Source organism: Macrobrachium nipponense, chromosome 37, assembly GCF_015104395.2.
Source record: "Macrobrachium nipponense isolate FS-2020 chromosome 37, ASM1510439v2, whole genome shotgun sequence".
Lineage (NCBI taxonomy): Eukaryota > Metazoa > Arthropoda > Malacostraca > Decapoda > Palaemonidae > Macrobrachium > Macrobrachium nipponense.
This window is the reverse complement of record NC_061097.1, coordinates 38,360,360-38,377,425: the sequence shown is the minus strand read 5'-3', so window position 1 is coordinate 38,377,425 and position 17,066 is coordinate 38,360,360. Positions and strand designations below refer to the sequence as shown.

The window sequence follows — 17,066 nt, the reverse complement described above, 5'->3', positions numbered from 1 at the left end:
CTTATGCCTGTGTCCTCTATTTGCAGACAAATGCTGTGCCTGGCTGTGGTAGAAATTGGAAATCCTTGAAGCTTGCAATCTTAATCCGTTGCGCAAATCTCTAAACGCCGTGACTGAATTGCTCCAACCACGTGTTCTGGTGGATCGAAAAGCAGTTCCCCTTTTTGTTCCTGGTCCTCTGTAAATTCATGTAAATACAGCGCTTTTAAAACTAGAGTCCAGCTTTTATGTAAATTCCTCCCTCTTCAGTAAGATCGGCCTTATGCCTGAGTAGTTTAGTTTTTTTTCTCTCTCTCTGTTCAGACCCCTCGTCCTCCAGTCAAGGCCAATATTTTCAATGTTAATTGTATTTCCTGGGAGTGATCAAGGTGGAAACTGAATATCTATCGCTAAGAATAAATTGAATTGTTTTTGGTGATGCCTGCTAGTTTTGCATTCATGCCTTGAAGAACACCACTAGATCAGAATTTTTCTTATTATCATTGCTAACAAGAAAGTGTTTCTTTTCCATTTCCGGTTTTATATCATTCCTGTTTTCTGTGGAGGTAATTTGTAACCTTGCAGCTTTTTCCACAAAATAATAATAATAATAATCAAGGCAAAGCAACATGGACTTAAGGGATAAAGCTACCAGATGGGAGCAACATCAAACACATAGATGAGATGGGATACAAATACCTGGAAATAATGGAAGGAGGGGATATAAAACACCAAGAGATGAAGGACACGATCAGGAAAGAATATATGCAGAGACTCAAGGCGATACTCAAGTCAAAGCTCAACGCTGGAAATATGATAAAAGCCATAGACATATGGGCAGTGCCAATAATCAGATAGCGCAGGAATAGTGGAATGGACGAAGGCAGAACTCCGCAGCATAGATCAGAAAACTAGGAAACATACAACAATACACAAAACACTACACCCAAGAGCAAATATGGACAGACTATACATAACACAAAAGGAAGGAGGGAGAGGACTACTAAGTATAGAGGACTGCGTCAACATCGAGAACAGAGCACTGGGGCAATATCTGAAAACCAATGAAGACGAGTGACTAAAGAGTGCATGGGAAGAAGGACTGATAATAGTAAACGAAGACCCAAAAATATACAGACAGGAGAATGACAAACAGAACAGAGGACTGGCACAACAAACCAATGCACAGACAATACATGAGACAGACTAAAGAACTAGCCAGCGATGACACATGACAATGGCTACAGAGGGGAGAGCTCAAGAAGGAAACTGAAGGAATGATAACAGTGGCACAAGATCAGGCCTTAAGAACCAGATATGTTCAAAGAACGATAGATGGAAATAACATCTCTCCTATATGTAGGAAGTGCATTACGAAAAATGAAACCATAAACCACATAGCAAGCGAATGTCCGACACTTGCACAGAACCTGTACAAAAAGAGGCATGATTCAGTGGCAAGAAACATTAGCTACCTTGCAGTAATAAGTGGTACGAGCACCAACCTGAAGTAGTGATAGAAAACGACCAGGCAAAGATCCTCTGGGACTATGGTATCAGAACAGATAGGGCAATATGTGCAAATAGACATTGATTGACAAAATCAAGAAGAAAGTATCACTCATTGATGTCGCAATACCATGGGACACCAGAGTTGAAGAGAAAGAGAGGGAAAAAATGCATAAGTATCAAGACCTGAAAATAGGAATAAGAAGGAAATGGGATATGCCAGTGGAAATTGTACCCATAATCATAGGAACACTAGGCACGATCCCAAGATCCCTGAAAAGGAATCTTGAAAAACTAGAGGCTGAAGTAGCTCCAGGACTCATGCAGAAGAGTGTGATCCTAAAAACGGTGCACATAGTAAGAAAAATTATGGACTCCTAAGGAGGCAGGATGCAACCCGGAACCCCACACTATGAATATCACCCAGTCGAATTGAAGGACTGTGATAGGCAAAAAAAAAAAAATTAATTAATAATAATAATAATAATCGTCATTCATTAAATAATGAGGATGAAAATAAAGAATAAAGTCCATGGTCATTTTAATTTTCTAATATTTAAAAACTTATAGCTTTTCGCCTTTCGGAGCTGAGCAGGACGTCTATGTAGCTTTCAGTATAGTTTTAGATATTATTACTGTTAGATATTATTATCAATAACTTTTAAAAACAATTCAAGCACCCTTTGAGCACCAGCTAGCGAAGCACTTCTGGTGGAAGACTCAACTAAAACTTGGTAGTGACCAGGTCACCAGGCAGCCAGTGTAACGTGTAAGGTGGCCTCACACTAGGCCTTTTTTTCTCCAGCAGCGAGCCATTGCTGCCAAAAATGGAAAACCAGGAGCTTTTAGCTCGAGATTTTTGCTTCCCAACTGAATGGGAAGCAGCGAGCCACGAACCGCAAGCGACCACGTATTGTAAACAAACAAGATGGCTGCTGCTGATAGGACGTACTCTCAGACCTTTGGCTTCTCTTCTGAGCCACTCTCGAACCCACAAACGTTTTTTGTTACTCTTGCATTCACATAAGATTCCAAGAAAACACATCACTGCAGCACATCTTGCAACAGTCTGACAATTTCTGGGTGCCATGATGATATCAGCTGATCAGTTTTGTTTACTTTTTCCTACTGCTCCTCGTAATCACGAGGTCCTAGTGTGATGATACAACATTTTTGCTTGCGAGCATCGGCTGGATGCTGGCCAAAACCGCTAGCAAGAAATGACTAGTATGATACCAGCTTAAGATATAATTAGCCCTGCATCTAACCTTATGTAAGTAAAACCTAACGCACGTAATTCTTCACAAAAGTGAATAACTGAAAAAGTAAACCAATAAATCAATCAGTCAATAAGTGTGTCAATGTCTAAACTTCAAGCAGAGAAACGCAAACCTATGGTAGGAAGCATCAGTCCACGGTTTGAGAGCGTGGATTGTACGGTTGCCTCTTGCCTGCTTAAGGAAGATAAATAAGAGAAAATAAAATGGCGCCACAACTATTCTAAGTCAATCAAGCAATGATTGAAAGGAGATTGGGATGAGAATGGATGTCCTTCCTTTCACTGTTTCCTAAGGTAAGAAAACTTTTATTTCTATTCAACAGGCAGGTGAGACATCTCTTGGGAAATGACCTCAATCCTTAAGATGCTTATACTCCAACAGTCAAATACTATTTGGTTTTTATATTTTGAGATTGTTTACGATACTCTTGCTGTGTTAAGGATCGTTTTATTGTTTCATTCACTGTCTATCAGGACTGTAAGATAGAGAATAGCCAATGTAAATATTGGAAATAAAGCTTATTATTATATTATTGTGATTGCCGATTCATAACGTGACATATATACTAATGTTGATATAGGAATGAAGTATTTTTTTACGTATAGCTCTACTGGTGGCGTTCTTTAGTTTGAATTTGGCTCCATTTGCATGTCAGACTCATAGTTCTTGCGGTCTGCCACCTATCGATTAGTCATCTTACTAATATAGTATGTTGTTGTTTAAGATTAAGCTGGCTTTATGCCAGCACGGGCTCTTGCTCACAGAGCAGCCCGTAGTAATATAGTAAACAGCTAATCCATATTATAACTACTCGACAGGTGGCAGCACCTGACAGACTGTTACTAATGCCGCCAAACAGCAGAGCTTGCATAGCGCAAAAAACAGCTAGTTCTAGCGGGTTCAAAAAAACTCTTGTTAATTTACAAATTAACAAATGCATCAGTTGAGTATTATATTTGTAAAAATAGAAGTGACGTAATTGTATTAACTTAATCAAATGCTGATGTTGTGGGACTGTCCAATCAACTACATATGTAATGAAAAGCGAGAAAAGAGAAGGCTAATCTTGAACTCATTGTGCTGTTCCAAGTATTATAAACGTCCCCCAAGAAAAAACTGCCGTGCTTAGGATATTCCTAAAAGTATGATAGGGAAAACACGGCCAATGAAGGAAATTTTAACATATATCAGGTTCGTTAAAAATTTATTCAAAGATAGCGAATTCTTCAAGCTGGTTTGGCAGATTTCAGTGTGACATTTGACCCTTTATCTATGTTTGACCCGCTATATCGTGGCCCTGTTCCACCACGTTTATATTAAAGGACGACACTTACAGAAGTTGTTGACCCAGCTTCATATTTTAAGCATGTCTACATTCCTGTTTCTGGGGGTACATTGCAAAAAAAAAAAGCATATACTTAGCTATTACGCGTAGATGTCTTTCCTAACTTTGACGAGGGATTACTCGTCAAAACCACCTTGTTTCTCTCACGATGTACAAAGATTTAAAGCTGCCCTTGGACTATGTTGATAATGAAACAATGAACGTCCGGATTCCGGCATGTTTTAAGTCAAAACATGGTTATACAAAAACATATTACCGACCAGTGTGTACCGGTAACTTACCTAAGGGCGGATGCGGTGTTCGATCATGTGGCCTCGGGTTACGTAGCGTATAGTGAAAGTATACCTCGGTATATCAGGCTATATAAGTCCATTTTGATTTAGAATTTTATTCTAAATAGCATTCTTGGTAAATTAGGTTCAATCCATTATCAAATCTACACTTTGTATCCACATAGTTACTCATCTCTATGGGAATCTGACATTTATTTACCACTGGGACGCTCTTCTTGAAATTGGAACAAGAACTTTGGACTTTGGTTTCATAAGGAAGGAAGAGAAAAATACCGTATGACAGTTGTAAAGTCACAGGATTTAACCAACCGAATCCTTTACCGTACAGCAGCGACCTGCCATCCATCTGTCACTTCTGCTTGGACCAAGAATTATTAGTAGGAATTATGGCTACTCGTCGTGCTTTGCATTTTGTGTTCAAGATCGGCAACAGAAAAGCAACCGCTGATTTTTATAGGAATATTTTGGGCATGAAGGTAAATAGAATTTCCGTACTTTTTATGGTGGGAATTGAATAGGGATGCTGATGACGTTGTCAGGATATGTACCTAGTCCCGGTGGTTAGTCAAGGGTAACCTAAATAATTTCCTCACCAGATACATGGGACATTATACCTATTTGGTATTACCTAGCCTATATTACAAAACCAATAGTAAAAATGTACATTAGCTACTACCTAGTAGCCATGTTGGTATGCGTAACAGGTTGCAAAGGCAAAACTAATGACTACCTTAACGCATAGCCTAGTAGGTAAAGATGTGGTAAAGGCAATTTAATGGGGCCCATCCTAACCACCCCTAGGATGGCATCTATCCCATACCTATACTAGTATGGCTGGGGCCTACAATATTCTTTGACAGCCCCCTCCCCCCTCCCCCTCCCCATGGTGAATGCTGTTAGGTATACCTAATCATTGGGCAGAGAGAGATATGCTGGGTTGCATTTTAACTTTATTTTCCTTATCCTAATCTAATCTAGCGTAAGATGCTGGGTCAAAGACTGTGGGCCCAGGAGATCCTAGAGAAAACCCTCAACTTCAATAATGAAGGCATTGTTTACTTTAATTTTGTATGTTTAGCATTACCTACCTATGCTCAAATTACCTATTTAGACTGTTGGGATCTGAATTTTATTAGAAATGTGGGTATTTCTACAGAAGCAGTCCGCACGGACTGCAAGGAACGTAACCGTGGATACAACATCCACTAGAGATTGGGGCGTCCAATGTATTTTGCCGTGTTTAGTACTGGCTCCTGGGGATTAATTACAGTCGTGTGAATAAATATTATCTAAAATTCTTGTTCAGTAGGTAAAACTGCATAGAAAAACCGCAACTGCCATAGTCTCGGCCGCCGCAGATAAGTACCCTAGATCTGAATAAAGGTGGCTTACTTATTACCGTAACTTTGCTTTTTAAAATTTGTATTTATGGAAGAGGGAAGTTCAAACAGCTTGGTTGTAAATTTCTTTTACTACCTAGCTATTTCCCTTTTTTGGGGGGTCAATCAGTTAATCTAAGTTATCGAGACATGGCAGGTACTTAGCGCTGAATTGCAGTTTCCTATGGTATTTTGGTTGCTTATTAACAATTTAACGTTAGTTAGCCGGTATATCTATGGCATTTGCGGTTTTTCTATGCAGTTTTACCTACTGAACAAGAATTTTAAGTAATATTTATCTTGACGATTGTAATTAACTTCCCTGGGGCCAGTAATAAACATGCTGAAATTCATTGGACGCCCCAATCCCTAGTGGATGTCGTATCAGCGGTTACGTTTCTTGCAGTCCGTGCAGACTGCTTCTGTAGAAATACCAGTTAGCCTATTGGGGACGGCTGTAATTAACTGAGAATTTACCTTTGAACTCTATCCTACAATAAGGGGGACCGATGGGATTGCGGGGTTTTGGGTGGGGTAAATCACTTGGGGGAATTATGCCATACAACTTTATCCTATGGTAAGGGGGGACTGATGGGAATGCTTGGTTATGGGTGGGGTAAATCACTTGGGAGAAGGTTTTGCCATGTTATTGTGTTATTTCCTCTTGTTTATGACATTTGGAATGTGAAATACGAGAAGAAATAAGCAATAAATAAACCGAGAATAGCCGTTTCACAGGCAAAATCCATTTACTACTACTACTATTACGATGTCGAATGCTACCACGCATGCGCCATGTTATAGGGGAGCTTTAAGTTCAGACACCGACTCCTAAGGGAGGGAAATGGTGGGGGGATTTAGCGGGTGACATATATTTAACCAGTCATGTTGCAATATTAACCCTACATTGGGATAGGACCGAGTGAAGAATTTGCCGGGATTCATAACATTAGGTTACATATACAGGCAGTCCCCGGGTTACGACGGGTTCGGCTTACGACATTCCGAGGTTAAGGCGCTTTTCAATTATATTCATCAGAAATTATTTCCAGGGTTACGATATCTACAACGCTGATCTGGCAGAAGAAATATGACACCAAAAATGCATAATAATCAATATTTGAAGGAATTTTTTTGATGAAAAATGCAATAAGAATGCAGTTTACATAGTTTAGAATGGACCCAAAGCATTAAAAGTAAGGTTTTCTTAGGATTTTTGACAATGTTCCGGCTTACGATGATTTTCAGCTTACGACGCATCTCAAGAACGGAACCCCCGTCGTAACCCAGGGTCTGCCTGTATTCCTTATCCTCCTTTGTTTTATAATTGTGTTATATTATTTCAAGCTTTTATTTCTGTTCCGTTTATCATAATGTTTGTTTAATATGTGATGTATTCACCTTTCAGTAATTTGCTTATTGTTTTTTTGTACCATATTGTTTATAGAGAAAAACTAACTGGCTTTTATAGATTGATAAAATATTGTGAAGTGGAAAAGTATGAATGTAAACATGAAATTTTGTGGAGGTTAACTTGTTTTGTGATACAGAAAAAAAAATATACAGAATTACTAATAGGGTTGGAAAATTCTAATGTGGCAAACTGCATCTTTTGGGTGACCTTTCAGTATGTCAGAACATACATTTTGATAACCTATTCAAGTTAGGATTTTCAAGTGGTTTGCATCTGTTAATTTTTATCACAGAATTTGATGGAGAAGCAAGTTCTTTTAGCATAGGCCATCAGCATATAGATTAATGTGTTCATACTGAATTTAATGCTTGGACCTAGTAAAGGCTGGGTTGATATTCAAAAGAAAAGTTTTGATAGCCTATTCTTTAGATCAGATTTGGAATTTCTTAATCTTTGGTACAGAAGAAATGAAATGGGGTAATTATTGTAGCTTCATGTCATTAGGAAACATTACTGTACCACATTACTAGAGGAAAAATAATTTAGTAGATGAAGAGTTTCTTTGCCCATTTATCATAAATACATTGGTGTACGTACATACTACATGGGTATTTGTATGAGTATTTATAAGTATTCAGGCCACAGCTTTTGAAGTGGATTAATTCTGGAAATAACGTTTGACGTTGATTGTAATTTTGTCTGAATTTTCGCCATTTTGAATAGTGGTAAAATTGTCATCTAACAGTGAAGGAAACCACATTCAGACGTTATGATAGGAGAGGGAACCACATATCTTTAGTTTTTATGGGAAACTTTTTTTTGAGATATTAAAACTTATGAGGTCAAGTTAGCATGGTTGTAAATCAGTGACACAACCAGAAACTAATTCCTAACTAACCTTATGTAACCCACCTTGGATTTATTTTACCAATTAATGTTACCAATTTCACTCAGTCATTAAGGCTCCAGAAGCTAGTGACAGAACAGTGACATCAACATTTGACTCCATTTTGGTAAGATGAAAAATATACTGTATTGGTGTAATGGTGCAAATACTTAAAGAGCTTCATATAATTGGTGGTTTTTATATGATTTTTTTTTACTGAGTTCAGACATATTTTAAAATACTATAAATTACATATGGATATATTAATAAGATTGAGCTTTAAATCTAAGTTAAATTAAGATGAAAATATTTGGACTTCTTCCTTCGTAGGTAGCAATATCTAGATCCAACTCCTTTTTCCCTGTAGAAGTGCAGAGGCACCTTCTCGTATTGCAGCACTGCATAACACTGCTTGGCACGTTAGACCTTCCCTTGCGAGTTTCTGATGGTTGCCCACATGTGATGCAACACGTTAATTCATGTTCTTATTTGATATCTCCTCTCTCATATTGAAACCCTGAAAGGTGTGACAGTGTTGTAATAATTTTAGTGGAAGATCAACAGAATGAAGTTACCATATTTTTAATGGACAATTGATAACACAAAGAGAGTAGGAATCTGTTCACTTCAAGTAACTAGGTGTGACCCTGCATGGATTGGCATTAAATGAGCTTTTCTTATGTGTTCTGTTTCGTAAGACTTTTATATCACAAATATGTATGTGTTTACCTTCGAATGAAATTAAAGACCAAATTTGGAGTTTGTTACACTATTTTTCAAGTTAATACTGTTCACAGGTTTTTTTTTTTGCATAAAATTTATAGTCTCTTTGGTTATGTCTATTTTCTTGGCCTGAAATTTATTGTCTCTTTGGTTATGTTTATTTTCTTGGAGTTTTTTCTATTTTAGTTTACGTATATATGATTGATGAAGAATGGAGCCCTAGAACAGTATATTTTTTCTTTATTCAGAAATATGTAAGCATTGTAGTACAGTATATTACTCTTATGAAGCTTGGTTACCAAGTGAATGCCCTTTTTTCTCATTCTGTATGATTGCACACAAAACTTGCTCATGGTACATGTGCAGATGTAACTTAGTGATAATTGAAATAGATTATTTTTTAGCAGTCTCTGTTAGCAGTCCCTGTCAGACTCAGCATCAATGGAAATATGTAAAAATGAGGAGGAGTGGAATGGAGAGGAGAGGACTGAAACTCAGCCTAAGGAAAACAAAGGTTACTGTGACTGGAAAGGAAGCATAGGAAAAAGGGCAATCAGCAAAGTGACCATGTGATAGTTGTGGGAATAGGGTGTGGTTGAACAGTTCTCTGTACTGAATGTAATGGATGGTGTTGGAAGAGGTTGGTGTAGAATACAAAATATATATACTTATAGTAAGAGATTTCTGAATTTCCAAAGGCATTGGAGATGCATTTCGGGGAGATGAGGAGGGAGGTAAGACTCCTGTTGTGACAGATGGGTAGGTAAATCCTAAGGGAGGTAGAAATTTCCGCTACCTCTGCGACACACTGAACAACTATCTGAAGCAGGACTTGAGAGAGCATTAAGAAAGAGTAGCTGGTACGAATGGAGAGAGGGTAGACCACTGGAATATAAAAATGTTCCCTTAGTATAGACAGCAGACTTACCATGGGTATATAAAGTCCTTACGTACAGCAGAAACATGATCACTGACATTGAAAATGGTTGAAATTTTAAAAAGGTGTGATCATAGAATATGAAGATGCATGGCTGAAGTATACGTAGTAGGAAGATCGCATTTTGAATTAAGAATGTAGTATCAAGATGATGAGGTAGTTTGAACATCTAATGAGGAGGAAGGAGTAACAGTTAGTCAGGAAAGCAGTGCACATGAAAGTACATAGCAAAATGGAGACTTGAAGAAAGATCAGGAAATCATAGAGACAGGGGAATAAATGGAGACCTATAGACCTGATGGGAGTTCAGGCAGAAAAAGCAAAAGACCAAGAAGAGGGAGAACTTGTCTTATGTCATATCTCATAAAGAGAAAAGCTGACAAAAATAATTATAATACGGACGATGATGATGTAGCATCATTTTTAAAACTACATATGTTAGTACAGTACTAACATTTAAAAACTTTCCCCAGTAACTTTAGCCTCCAGTAGGGTAGTTTTTAAGTCAAATGTGTGAAATCCATCATTAAATCTGTGAATTCTTTTGCAGGTGCTAAGGCATGAGGAGTTTGAGGAAGGATGTAAAGCAACTTGCAATGGGTAAGTTTTAAGATGAGTAGAATTCACATCTGTATATAGTAGGTAGATAAGAACTCAAAATATGTATTTCATAAAGCTGAGCTTCCATACATATCGTGTTGGTGAGTACATTCTAGACTGCTCATTTTTGGGTATTACGCAAATTAACTTCCCCTGACTTTGCAATAATTGGATAATTGAAAAGAAGTCATAGGCTAAATCACTTCAAGAATCCAGTCCCCAATTTCCTTTTTTATCAATTTGCTCCCATGTAGGATGCTTCCTACAGTATTCTTTGCTTGGTGTACTATACTGTAGGCACTATTAAAAGTTCCATGTTGTCTCTCTCAGGCCTTGTAGGTGTGTTTCTTCTATCAAGATCCTTTCTATTCCCACCGGTCTACACTGAATTTTCTCCTTGTTGGAGATTGTTTTCCATGAGCTATGATTCTTGTATGGATTAACTTAATGATAAAATTATTGCATAATAGGAATTGTACTTTTTATTAGAGAACGCAAGGGCTTTTAACTCTGTTGTGTTAGTAATTAGTTTATGGGAGCTGCAATAGATAGTGGAATTGTGTTCAGATTTATAGTGCAGTAATTAAACTAAATTCTGTACTGTATAGTTAACTTCAGAAGTGTATTCATGTCTTGATCATCCACCATCAGATAGCTTTTCTTTCAAGGGATCAATGTGAGCACATTTATAATTTCTGTAAGTGAAGAATCTTTGTAATGGTACTGTATATGAAACAAGACCATTTTATGCTTTAGAACTGAATACGTACAATAATATTTTTTTCGCTGTACAGTAATCGTTTTAGACACATAATAGTGCAAAATTAATCATGGTGCAGAATATATCGTATGTATCTGGTTTTTAAAATTATTTTGTTATATGAATACGTACAATACTAATGACAAAGTTAAGAAACCATTCTCTTTCTCCAGAAAAAAATTCTCCTAGAGTGACTACCTTCATTACAACCATCACATTTGAATTTTCATGTAGTACTTTTAATCATGTCAAACAAGGATATTGTACTGGGTTAGTGTTTTGCCAGCAGGTGACATGATTGTTTAATTAGTATTTTTGTTCATGTAACATTAGCCTATTCTAATTTGTATTTATTTATTTATTTATTTTTTTTTTGCAGGCCCTACGATGGTAAATGGAGCAAAACCATGATTGGGTATGGACCAGAAGATAACCACTTTGTGTGTGAATTAACCTATAATTATGGAGTGTCCAATTATGAACTAGGTATAGCATAACATTACAGTAGAACACCAGCAAATTACAAAGATTTTTCATGAACCATTTGGGTATAATTAAGTTTCATGATGCATTATTTTATAATATTATTAGTTCTTGCGATATGTAGTACTTTTCCATATGTATTATACTTTTAAACATGCAATGCCGCTAAAAAGTTTCAGTAGTATATACTGTCATAATTACTCCCTTAAATCACTAACAAAAAGTCATAGGGCACCGCCAGAACTAAATTAGAAAGAATTGTTCCATGTGAATAGGGTTCATCTTCTGAATATTATTAATAATAATAATTTATTAATATTGTACTAATAATAATAATACCCCATACAGGAAATGACTTCCTTGGTCTGTACATTGAATGTTCGGAGGCCATCGAAAGGGCTAAGGCCAATGGATACCCTGTGAAGGAAGAAGGGGACTACACAGTGTTAGAGGCTCCTGGTGGCTATAAATTCTACATAATTAAGAAGTCAATGCCTAAGGATAGAGGTTAGTGGACTTGAGCTGTCTAAATATCTAGCAAAAGTTTTAATAATAGTAGATGTAGACTTTTCATGGTGGCTTTGTATGTGGTGGTGAATAATTTTAATGTGAGATTTATTAGAAATTAATTTTTAGCTTGTTCATATAATTTTTATCATTCCATGTATTTATGATATTTATGACAAACAGAACTTTTAAACAAAGTTTGTGCTGTACATCATAGAATTTTTTTATATACGTCTTTTAGGGATAGTACCTGCTTGTTCGTGTTATTATATTTTTTGCGCGGATTTTTAAGAGGTAAGTTTCTCAGTTAAGAAATACTATTCAGTATTACGTACTTGATAATGTATCCAAGGAGATTTTGAATTCTTTTATATTTCTTTTCTTTGTGAGGCTAAGTAAGATCTAGACCTTTTTATGTTAATTTTTGTTCACATGCCATAGATCAAAATGGGTAATGATACCAAATCATTTGAATATTTCAGATCCTGTGCAACAAGTGGTTCTAGCAAGTAGCGACTTGGAGCGTTCTGTGAAGTATTGGAGGGACTTAGCTGGTCTTACGTTGTACAGTGAAGAAACTGGCAAAGCAACTCTTGGTTTTGCCGACAGTCAAGCTAAACTCGTCTTACAATCCATTGGTAAACTTTTCTTACTCATAATGTGTCATATTCACTTCAATGTCTTACTATCACACATGGGCTGCCTTTAAGTAAAGGTCTGTGCTTGCATAAGTCTGGCTAAATCTGAATCAACCAACAACCAATCTACTCATAAGATCGTGGTTTAATGGAAAATATAGTACGTACATACAGTATAGTTGATGTTATGATATATAAGGTCACCTCCTCTAATATATATTTTGTTAATCATTATCTTCATTTTCCATATTTCAGCAACTTTTATTTTTGCTCATACAAAGTTGTGAAGTTACTTCCTGATTCTGTTCTCTTCAACTTAATTCGTTCCATTCTATTAGAAGTAGATCCGTCATTGTCTTAGTGGTCAGATCTCACTCATTCCCTCTTCCTTCTTTTTTTTCAGGAGGACCTGTAAATCATGCCAAGGCCTTTGGGCGGATTGCTTTTGCAGCCCCGGGTGCTGATCTACCTGGCATAGAAAAGAAGATGAAAGAGGCAGACCAGACCATAATAACCCCTTACATTTCTCTAGATACCCCTGGCAAAGCCACTGTGCAAGTTGTGATATTGGGAGACCCTGTGAGTATCAGTATATCAGCAGAACATGTTACAATTTATTTTGTGTACGTATAGTAATGTTGATTAGCGTCATTAAGTTTTCAGTTTTTATAACATTTTAAAACGTTTACAGCTAGTGCTTACTGATGTACTGTATTAATACTTTTGAGTGACAAAATATCTTGCACTTATTTGTTTGAGCTCTGTATGATATCAGATTCTAAGAAAATGTATTGCTATGAACAAGTTATATGATCACAGTCCCATGGATCACACTACCAGCATGAACTGTCACATACAGACAGTGGCCTACCAAAAGGGCCATAGTCTGTACATCGGAAAAGTCACTCTTCTCTGTTTGGAAAATGAGGGCAGTGTGTGTCTAGAAGCAAACAACACTAAGATTATGAACATAATAAGACTTGGGACTGTGTGGAAAAATCAGTTTTATATTTTAAAAATTCAGTTTATTTTGACTCTTAAAAACCCAACACTTTGTCATAGTCTTGAAGTGCATTAACTCCTTTTCCTGGTATTCTTAAACAGAAAAACCAACATTCTACCTACTCATCTGGGGTACAAAGTCCCTGTATTGGCAGATAATTGTACCAAGTTTGTTGGGCAGTCTGAACAGACCTGCTAACTTTGCTCCCAGAACTTGACCAGGTCTCGATTTTCCTTAACTGTTTTTCATTTTTTGGGGGTTCATATTTATATTCCATTTCCATATCTTGGTGATTATTTTACCTTGATGATTGTATTTTGTGTAGAATGAGCTTTTGATAATAAGTGCCCTCATTAGTGAGGGTTTTTAGGCAAAATGCAGACAACCCCTCCTCTCATCATCTTGCACCCTTATTTTTAATTCAGTCTCGGAATAAAGAACATAATAGCCTTGAAAATGTATCCTTCTTTGACCAAAACTTTTTAAAAGGGGAAAACCAACTTTTGCTGGTAGCCAACTTTGCTATTCTGATTTTGTATTTAGAATTACACAAGTTGGCTGTGTAAAAGTTTATCAAAAATAATTTTTAAGGAGAAACTTGTGAACGTTTTTTTTTTTTTACAAAAATTATATATGAAGCTTTACTACACTGAAGATATTCTAAAGGAAAAGACTATATTAGGTTCTTCTCTATGTTTTACCTGCCAGTGGGTTTTTGCTTGATAATCAACTTTTTATCACTTTCAGGATGGCCATGAAATTTGCTTTGTGGGCGATGAAGGATTCCGGGAACTGTCAAAGGTTGATCCCAAGGGAGAAAGCCTCTTAGATGAAGCTATGGAAAAGGACAAATCTGATGAGTGGTTTGCTAAGAAGGGTGGAAAGGCATCTGCTTGATGTGAACCATCAGCAGAAAGAAATATTGAACAGATGTTAAATACTCATAAACCGAATGTACTTCAAAGCAAATTAGAGATTAATTATTGGCAGAACTTTCATTTTTGGATGTCATTTTTAATAAGATAGCTAAGGTTTCTATTAAAGTATTAAGCAAGACAAAATGATATTCTTTTTCAAGCTATTATTCAGTTATATGATACTGTGATACTGAAAGTGTCCTTATGTTGAATCAGTTTCTTTTTTCAATACAGTAATACCTTGGGTTACGAATTTAATCCGTTCCAGAACCTGCTTCGTAACCTAAAAAATTCGTAACCTAAATGGATTTTCCCATAAGAATGTTATAAAAAGCAAATAATGCGTTCCACCCGACCATGAATAACCATTTCAATTCATATTTTTCCATTTATTTTTGTTCACTAAGGTTGAAAATTCGTGTAGGAATTACATAAAATTATAAAATTGAAGAATGAAATTAAATATAAACACTAGATTTAATATGCATGCACAGTAAAACCTGGACTTTACCTTTGGCGAGTGTGGCTGCTGGCTTGACGGAGACGGGAGGAGGGGAAGGGTGAGGAGGAGAGGGTTAGGGCTTGGGGGGGAAATCTCCCTCCGTGAACACTTCTGGAAGACTTTCTGGTTCTTTCTCTAGAGAGCACCGTTCACTACGATCACTAATTTTACGCTTACGCAACACTATGTTGTCTTTCACAATTTTGAAAAAATATTTTTCTATGAGCAAATTTTCTACATCGTCGAGAATATAAGGCCGTTGTTTCGTCAATACTGTGACACCTTTTGATGCTTTACTGGCTTTAATTTCTTCCTTTTTCTTCAAAATAGTGCAGATCGTTGATTGCGACCGCTTGAAGAATGCTGCAATGTCTTTCACGCACTCGCCTTTATCATGCATTTGGATAATTTCCTTCTTCATTTCGACTGTAATCATCTCCTTCTTTCTTATGCTTTCCTTCTTGCTGCTTGCCTTCGTCATCTTGGGAGCCATTGTCTTTAGTATTTGGGTAATAGTAATGTATAAGCACTATCACGGAAACACAACACGTGCGCAAATCACTAAGCAAATTTGAGAGCGTATCACGGACAGATGCGTTCAATCTTACCGCCAGCGAGATATTGAAAGAGTTATGGTTTAAAAAGGGTCAAGGGATGCGTAGGAGGAAGTCACGTGACCCTCGTTAAGTTTTGGCCGAAAAAATGCGTTCGCAGATCCCACGCTCATCCGATGTAAACAAAGCAGGCGTTAAGTTTTGGCCGAAAAAAATGCGTTCGCAGATCCCACGCTCATCCGATGTAAACAAATCAAGCGGCCTCCCATGATGGAAATTCGCGCATTCGTATTCCAAGCGAAATTCGTATTCCAGAATGAGGGCGTCACTTCGTAAGTTAAAAAATTCGTATACTAATCGGTTCGTAACCCAAAGTATTACTGTACTACACTATAAATTTGATTTGTATTTTGATTTTTGTTAAGCTGTTGTATACTGTAAGTTCTCACATTTTATTGCCCAAGTCAGCAAAATAGTGTTATAAATTGTGTACTTAATGTTTCAATAATTTATTGACAAAATTAGTTGTTTGTAGTATTTAGAAAATCGCCGGGTAAGATTTATTTTTCAGTGGTTCTTTCATATGATACCCAAGTCTTATGGAATTATCAAAACTATCCATTGTCACTTTTTTTTTATTATTTGCTCATGTTTATTTTTGCAAACTTGGTTAGGTATTAGATTTTTGCTGTAGGTGTAAGTTTTATACAATCCATTATTATAGAGAGATTTACACTTTCGCATGGGACACACTGTATAGTGAGTTTCATTTCTGTCCATTTGATTATAAAGCCATTTTGGTGTATTGGTTGTTAGGGCCCATGTTGAATTTATAGTTTTACTGTTAAGTTCCTAAGAGATGAAATGTAGCTTCATAATGTTGTCTATTTTCACAGTGTAACTATTCAGTAAATAAAGTATTCTGTAAGTATTGTTTGATTTCTTATAATACTGTATACGGAAATATAAAACTATTGATCATGGTGGAAAAACATAATTATATGAGGACCTGGACAGGACAAGTTCAAGCTAACTAATTAAGGGCTTGATAAAGTCATATTTGATAGGGGTTCTTTTACAGTTTTTTATCCTAATCTTGAAAAGGTCTTTGCTAAGGGGCTTAAATTGCATTATTTTACTTTAAATGACTATTGCACAGTTCTCATTCAGATTATGGTACATTCACAGACTGTTTTCAGACTAATGTGCACTTGTGTAACGACCTGGTAATATCGTAAACTACATGAGGTTAAGTATACGTAGTTGGTTAGGTCACTTGCTGATGGAACGAGCATCGGGCATTCAAGGGACACATTAAAACAAAAAATTGGCATTTTCAAGCTCAAAATATGATAAT

At 36.6% G+C, this 17,066-nt stretch overlaps 1 protein-coding gene across 1 annotated transcript; it reads left to right on the top strand.

Annotated features, from left to right (window-relative positions):
• Positions 1-4,404: 4,404 nt before the first annotated feature.
• LOC135209162 (glyoxalase domain-containing protein 4-like) lies at positions 4,405-16,641 on the top strand. Its single transcript, XM_064241827.1, has 7 exons — positions 4,405-4,882; positions 10,296-10,345; positions 11,485-11,591; positions 11,937-12,095; positions 12,578-12,733; positions 13,137-13,312; positions 14,484-16,641. The coding sequence occupies exons 1-7, from the start codon at positions 4,793-4,795 to the stop codon at positions 14,631-14,633; spliced, it is 888 nt and encodes a 295-aa protein (XP_064097897.1). The 5' UTR covers positions 4,405-4,792; the 3' UTR covers positions 14,634-16,641.
• The last annotated feature ends 425 nt before the right edge of the window (positions 16,642-17,066 follow it).